Source organism: Nymphaea colorata, chromosome 5, assembly GCF_008831285.2.
Source record: "Nymphaea colorata isolate Beijing-Zhang1983 chromosome 5, ASM883128v2, whole genome shotgun sequence".
NCBI classification, from domain to species: Eukaryota; Viridiplantae; Streptophyta; class Magnoliopsida; order Nymphaeales; family Nymphaeaceae; genus Nymphaea; species Nymphaea colorata.
In genome coordinates this window covers 1,019,866-1,027,523 of record NC_045142.1, presented here as the reverse complement: position 1 = coordinate 1,027,523, position 7,658 = coordinate 1,019,866, and the positions used below count along the sequence as shown (strand labels likewise).

At 38.8% G+C, this 7,658-nt stretch overlaps 1 protein-coding gene across 2 annotated transcripts; it reads left to right on the top strand.

The window, feature by feature from the left end:
* Nucleotides 1-4,522, top strand: LOC116254932 (uncharacterized). 2 transcript variants are annotated; one of them, XM_031630588.2, is made up of 4 exons: nt 1-730; nt 1,443-1,538; nt 3,287-3,503; nt 3,597-4,522. In XM_031630588.2, the coding sequence occupies exons 1-4, from the start codon at nt 557-559 to the stop codon at nt 4,079-4,081; spliced, it is 972 nt and encodes a 323-aa protein (XP_031486448.1). In that variant the 5' UTR covers nt 1-556; the 3' UTR covers nt 4,082-4,522. The 2 variants fall into 2 exon arrangements, with proteins under 2 accessions (XP_031486448.1, XP_031486449.1); XM_031630589.2 differs by lacking the exon at nt 1,443-1,538 and having other exon boundaries at nt 3-730.
* Nucleotides 4,523-7,658: the final 3,136 nt, after the last annotated feature.

The window sequence follows — 7,658 nt, the reverse complement described above, 5'->3', positions numbered from 1 at the left end:
TGTCGTCTCTCCCGTCGCCGTCGAGTATCTGGTCCTTCGCCTCGCCCTCCGGACCATCGCCTCTGTCCTTTCTTTCTTCCCTCTCCCTCTCCTTCCGAGAAAAGAGGACCGATGAGGAATTGAATTTGGCTACCCAGAAAAATTAGGGTTTCTGAGTTCTGTCTCTCAATCCGGTTCGCTGTAGGAGGAACGGAACAAAAGAATTTGGAAGATTAGGGTTTCAGTGCGCTCGATTGCGTGCCCTCAGAGACGGGTTTTTTCCCCTTTTCTTTTGTGCCCGGAGGAGGGGGGTTACGGTTGTTCTCGTCTCCAGGGATGGAAAACTGATCTCCATGTTCATCGGGGAGACGGAATTGTTGGGAGAAAGGGAAGGTGGATTTCGGTTCCCAACAAAGATCTCGGAAGGAATAGAGCGGGGGTTCCTTTGTAGGTTAAGCTGGGGACGTGGGATTATAACAGGGGCCCCGCCTTGGGCGGGAGGGGACGGAGGGACGGTGGCAGGGGTGGTGGAGGTGGCGATGGTGACCGTCGCACGGTTTGGGGTCCGGCAGGCGACATGTGGGTCGCGACGGGCAGGGAGGGTAATGATGGTTTAAGTCTTGAGAGCGAGCAGGACTTGGATATCTTGGTGAGGGACTTCGTGGAAAGCGGGTGCGGCGGTGAGGAGTCTTGGTGCAGCAGCGACAGCGATTCCGGGACGGATCTCTCAAAATGTGCTAAGAAGATTTATGTGAGTACGCCTGAAGGTCTCCTTTTTTTCCCTGAAAGCACATTGCCTGAATTTAGAGGACGTTGTTTTTGAAATTATGTTTTCCCCTTTATTTTAATTTCATCCATAAAACTCTTAATATATTTAAAGCTATTGATATTATGTTGATGTGATTTCTTTTCTTTCTTCCCAAGTGTCTTTCCGTGGTTAATTGTGGACTTAGGTGGCGAATATATTATCTACATTTCCATCTGTGTCGTTTCACTCCTTGTGAAATGGTGCCTGCATTTTAAGCGCGATTCTTACGATTAGAAGTTCCATAGAAAATCAATAGATAATTTCTGATAACTGTTATGGTTGATATTAGTGGGATATATAGTGTTTGGCTGTTATTGCCTTGGTTCTTTTTTTTAGTCGTCGATCAACTTCCATATTAGTTGTCGCTGTTGACTTTTTGTCTGCTTTATTTTTTAATAAAGAAGGAAAGGGTAGAATCCTATATCGCTTCTGCGGCAACACCATCATTTAGGCTTTATGATACGAGCTGGGCCCATGTTTTCCCATGTCGTGCCATTTTTCAAGTTCAGCCTAGTCTGGTTGCAGATTTAGTTTAATCTGTATGGACGTCAGGCCTGTAAATTTTTGTTTAGGATGTAACTGTATTTCTTTAGATCTCTTCCTTAGTTCTCGATTGCTGTTGAGAATCTAAGAAGAGTTGTGTGTTGAGATCCAGGGAAACACCAGAAAGCTTTTTACGTTGGTGGGCATGCCCCAATTTTGGATGCGTGGAGGGACCAGTCTGTGTGTCTCTTCAGTTCATTTTTCCCCTGTGAGTAAAGCTTGTCAACATATGAGATGGTAATTTTATCAGAAGCCCGTAGTTTAGATTGCATTTCGGGCTATGTGAATTATTTATTTCATCTCTCGCGTTACATCCTCTTGCACATTATTAATGCTATTAGAGCCAATGTTGTAAAAGGCATAATTGTAACGTGTAACGGTCGGGCCGACCCATACACCGTAAAATTATTTTTTAATTCATAAAAAATAAAAATAGAGAAAATTCAGAAAACATAATGAAAAATCATAAAAAATGTGTTCTATATAAAATATTTATCGCACATATAATGATCATTCATGGTTCCATCATTCATAAGTCATATTATGTTAACAACACATTAAAAAAATAAAAACAAATATCTTCATAAAATAAATAGAAACCTATGTTAAACTTTAGAAAACAATAGAGATATATGTAAATCTTGAAATTTAGAGATTGTATACCTATTATTGAAGAAGAAACACAAAAGCCCTCTTTTTCCAAACACGAATGAGTTTTTTGTGAGCAAATCTCCTTTGAAACTGGTGAATTTTCCCTAAAATCAACTATTTATTGACAATTTCTCTCCAAAACCAGCAAAAACTCTTTCCCCCAGAGCTCTTAGAACTTAGAAGTGTTAGAAATGGAGGGGGCTTTCTTAAAAAAAGAAAATCAATAAAAAAGGTTGCCATGCCTCTTTTTTAAAAATTGCACCTTAGCAGCTGTATTGATGGCCGATACACCTATGATACACGTGAAAATTGTGTATCGTAGGCATATTTTATAGGTTTTGCCAACCTAGATGATGCGTATCATACGATACACCTCGATACAAATAACACTGATCGGGGCCATTTAGTCCATGTATCTGCTGTGTCATCCTTGTGGCATGAATGTCAATGGACCTGTTTGATTGTCTTATTTTCCTGATTGTTCTCTTTTTTAACCAATGTGTTAAATAATATTGTTTCATCTTGTGTTAGTAACTCAGTCATATATGAAAGGGAATTCCATGTATGAAGTTCAGTATGAAATAAATAGTAGCTTCTGTGAATATGGTAAATAGTAGAATTCTAAATGAAATCTCCAAACAGGTTGGATGCTTGGTTTTGCATACATGATGTAGGGTGAACAGGCATGTGTTGAATGATAATTTATGTCATGCCTGTTACTAGTTTCTAAAAGGATTACGTGGTTGTCACAAACTATTCCTCTCGACTGTGAGGTCCTCTTGGCCCTGGTAAATCTCATTCTCAGGATTTATTGTGCTTCAGTTTCTCAGAATCCAAAAAGAGAAGCATCAGATGATCAGTTGTGCCTAGGATATTTTGCCTCTTTATGAATGCAAAAGGAAAAAGCAAAGGTCATGGCCTTGTTTCCACTTATTTTTATTCTCATGAGCATTTTTCAGGCAATGAAGCTTGCACATTGTGTTGCTTTATTTAGTTGCGTTTCCGAAAGCCAGCCTTATAACATGTATGAAAAGTTTTCTGATTTCTGTTGCTTGGATTCCCAAATTAATTGTGCATGGCTTTTAGAAAAAGAGGGTTAAGGAAAACAACTGGACATCTTTGTTTTTTAGGTGTTTTCCTTATCTTTTATAAGGGAGATTCGTAGAAAATTAATTGTGGTTGTCTAGCAATTGTGGTTCTTGAGCCACTTTGTTCCAGATCTGCCAAAATTTACGGAATAAGTGACTAGCCTTCATCTTGTAACTGTCAATTGCTCACAACATTGTTTTTTCATTTCATAACCAGTCCTTGAGACACTCGGCTGATCAGTTGGAAGATGATTTATCAAGAAAAATACGAATGCTCGTTCTTTCTATTGGTGAGACTGATCTTCGACACAAGAGAGCCAACCCATGCAATTGCAGTTGCGTTCGTTGGTCACTTGTTAAACTTTTGAGGCTCTCTGGTTATAATGCGAGCATATGCACTTCCAAGTGGGAGGCCTCTGGTAAAGTTCCTGGAGGTAAAATTCTGTTGTCGTAGACCATCTTGCTTCCTTCCCCTGATTCTTTTACGAGTCTCATCATCTTTTTGTTTTTTTCTTCGTTCTTTTCAGGTGATCATGAATATATTGATGTTATCCTAAGTGGGAACTCCAGGAGTTGTGAACGGATAATTATAGAAATTGATTTTCGCAGTCACTTTGAGATCGCAAGAGCTACTGAATCCTATGATGCAATGCTGAATGCTCTTCCTGTGATTTATGTCGGCACTTTCTCCAGGTTGAAACAGTTTCTCCAAGCCATGGTCGATGCTGGAAAGTTCTCACTGAAGCAGAATTCGATGTCTTTTCCACCATGGAGGTCTCTTACTTATCTGCAGTCAAAATGGCAATCTGTACGTCAGAGGAAAGGCCACCCTGATGATCAGATTGGTTGTGGTTCATGCTTCGATAATGGCCAATGTGTAGAGGATCTGAGAAGGCTCAAAGTTATGCTACAATCCGAGGCCGAGATAGAGCGTTTATTCAAGCCTATCATCCGTGATGGCATTGGGAGAGAGAGATTTGATGGCAGGAGGCGTCCGGTCTATGTTTCCTGATCTTCGTATATTAGCCATAAATTGGCATATAAAGTTTTTTGTTTGCTGATAACAGTGGCGGTGATCTTCCAGAGTAACGGATGCTCTCCACCGAAAGTCGATCAGGTTCCTTTAAGGTGTCAGTGATTAACTGCAACTTTGATGTGTGGACTTGAGAGTCGGTGGTGGTGATAGGTTTTCCCCTTCAAATGCCTAAAATCCTCTCTCCTCAGGAGGAAATTGGAAAGCCGTCTAGTCTCAGGTTGTTCCTGCGATGGTCCCGGCAGGAATTTTTTGCGTGACCCTGCTACAAATGACTCGTCGCCTTGAATTTTTTATTTTGTTTTTATTTTCATTTTTTAAATGTAATGCGTCTCTGTCTATGGTTGAGTTTTTGTTATTCTTCAAAATATAATGGAATAAAGAAGAGATGTTCTGTGCTCATTTGATGAGCAGTAAAAATTGTTCCCTGTTTTCCACTTGGTGCAACACCTTTTCTGATGGCGGGCCGTCCTCTTTTCATGATTCTAACCAATATAGCACATGGGGAACATGTACTGAAAGGAAACGTAAACTCTCATGAGGAGCGCCAAACTGCAAGACATCATTGTAAAAATGTAGAGGTTCTATTTGTTACTACAAGGTGCAATTCTAATTTGATATCTGGCATTACATTCTGCATAATGTTACATGATGCTCAGTGAGAAAGCTTGCTGGTAGCCTGGTTCAACTGAGGTGTTTGGCCGAGGAAGTTCACAAAGTCAGAGCGAGCTTTTGCCTGTTTAATACACTGACGCTGTTCAATTCTCAAGGGCATTGTTTTTCTCTACAAGTCAAGATAGCCATAGGCCTTGAGGCAGATGGTTGGGGGTTTGACGTTGCCATCAATGGTTACAAAAGTCTTCCTCAAAAAGGAAAAACAGTAGTATTTTCTTTTGCTTTCACATGAATATGTATGACTGTCAGCTCTGCTTGGGTGTTCATAATAGAAAAAGATTTGATGGTTGTAGTTGATGAGAGCAGATGCTACTCTCAAGTTGATGGGAATAAACATGATGTCTCGCCATGTTAACTAGAGCGCGTTTATGGTCCTTTTTGAGGACAACAAGCCCTTGTAAAGGAATTTGTTATCAATATCGCTCTGTCGGTAACTGATACAGGTTTTTAGTTTTCCATTTTTTTAAAAAAAATTAATGTTTTTGGGCTTACTGGAATGTCATGTCTTTTATTCTTTCATGGCTTCGGCGATAAACAAAACTGAATAGTAGTGGTAACTGACGCACTCTCAAATCTCAGTAGTAATTGCCATATAGATGTGTTTGTGCCAGGAGACTTGACATTGACGCAAAAATCCTGTTCTTTTATATGTTCCAAGTTCGCAAGTTAATCATATTCGGAACATTGGTTTAAATTTCTGTATATTTAAATTTATGCGTTGAACAAAATATGCTGTTGATTCCAAGTTTTTCAGCCATGAAGATAAAAGAAAAGACTTTCAGGATTTTAGGCGTGCACATCGCATTCATGCAATCAGCCTTCTACGAAGAATGAATACGCTCAAATATTTAGATAGAAAGCATTGCAGGTTGATATGACAATTTTCCACTAGAATTTGATTATGAAACTGATATGGACTTGCCATTTGGTGGACTTGATGGCAGTTCATACGCCCTTTATCATGCTAATGGTCTTTGTTTAAAGTTTAAACTTTAAACTACCAGCACTAGTGCATGCTTTCGTCGATGGCAAACATCTGTGTTGCAGGGATGACATTCTTTAGGCCACAGTTTGGAGGCCCGCTTTTTCCAATGATCCAGATACTTCGCCCTCAGTGAGATACTGCCATGAATGAGATGAAAAGAGCTAATATGTTATATGTTCAGTCAATACACCGTGCGGTGCGTCTGGGCAATGACAGACACGGTTAAACTAAGATTGCAGGTATAGAAAGGCAAGGATGATCATCAGTATGGGTGTAGTAACCGCCAACAGGAATGTTCCACAGCTTTGATGGGAGAGAGATGACATACGAATACGGGTTCTTGTAGATCTCATATAATGCGAGTGCTTGTAGTCCAATACGAATCCAGGGGCTTGTATGTTTGTAAATATTTAAAACTTGTATGCGATAAAGCATGAAAATATGCATCCAAATGTAAAAATGTGTGTTGAGGTGCATGTACTTATGTGTGTCGAAGAACAAAAATCAATTTTATCAATCATTGATAACTTGCTCCATTACGGGTGTAATGACTTGTCATGTATGCTTCAAAGCACCAAAAAATTATGCACTAATACGTTCACTTGTACGCATCAAAGCACGAAAACAACAATGACTCAAAGTAAAAATGTGGCTATACGAGTAATGCTTACTTGAGCTTTTAAATTAAGGGTAAGGACAAATATCAAACATTGCTAAATCAATTTTAATAAATTGCAACGGAAAGATGATTTTCGCATAATTTATTATTTTTCCTCCTTTTTATTGTATAATTTTTCTTCTTTCAGAACAATTATTGGTCAGGTTAATTTGCAGCTTTTACTATTTTTTTATTAGGTAGTATGAACTGTTCTCGGCTGTTACGCTATTAGCTTAGGTATGTACCAAAAGGTAGTTTGTCTTAGGTTTGGTTGAGTCCATTCTAGTATGAACAAGAAGAAACGGCTATATGATCTCTGTCTCCATAGTTTTATACATATGAAATAAACTGTGTGCAATGGTTTTCTTCAACAAAATGAGCTCACACGCGACAATTTAATCTATCATGACAATGCTTTACGGGACATGTTTAGCTGGTCGAGCTAAGGGCATGTAGGACGATAAATCTCTAGTTCTACTTGAGGGTTGTGTTTTTGCATAATAAAATGGTATGGTAGGACGCAACATCAAAGTCGACTGCCATCACTGGCATAGATGCAACTCAAGACTATGGCATAGATGCAGCTCAAAACTATAGAGGTAGGAGGAACCGGAAAATCTCTTGCTCATTAGGATCATTATGACGATAGAAGAAAGAAACAGCTATTTAATTTAATATTTAGCTATGTGTCTTTTACATGCCAGCTATATGTCTTGAGTAACTGGATTTTAAAATGACTAAAGAAGAGAACGAAAGGGGAATGAAGGATCCAGGTTAGTTTTCAAATGAAATGAATTTCATCTTACAATTTAATATCGATTAACAAGCTGATCAATTTTTTTGGGTATGTAAAGACATCAATATCATTGGTATTTCTAATTAATACTTAAGATAGACGTGTGATTGTATCTACCTAAAATCAAATTTATGAACATACTTTACTGTCGATTAACGTTTATTCATTCTTTCGTTTGACTATAGATTGCAACGGCAGTCCTGTTCAAATTAAGGAACGATAAAAAAGAAATAGTCAACTTGCAAGCATGTAACGGCTAGATATGGGTACACTTTTATTCGCATTAAACTTGTATTCTTTGTAAAAAATTAAGATCACCGCGTCGGTTACATGAATGAAGGACTTTCCATAACCGTCCGTCATGGATTCACGATCCAAGAAAGGAGATAAAACACCAAAAAGCAACGACAAAGAAGCGATCCCGAAAAACCAGGAGGCAATA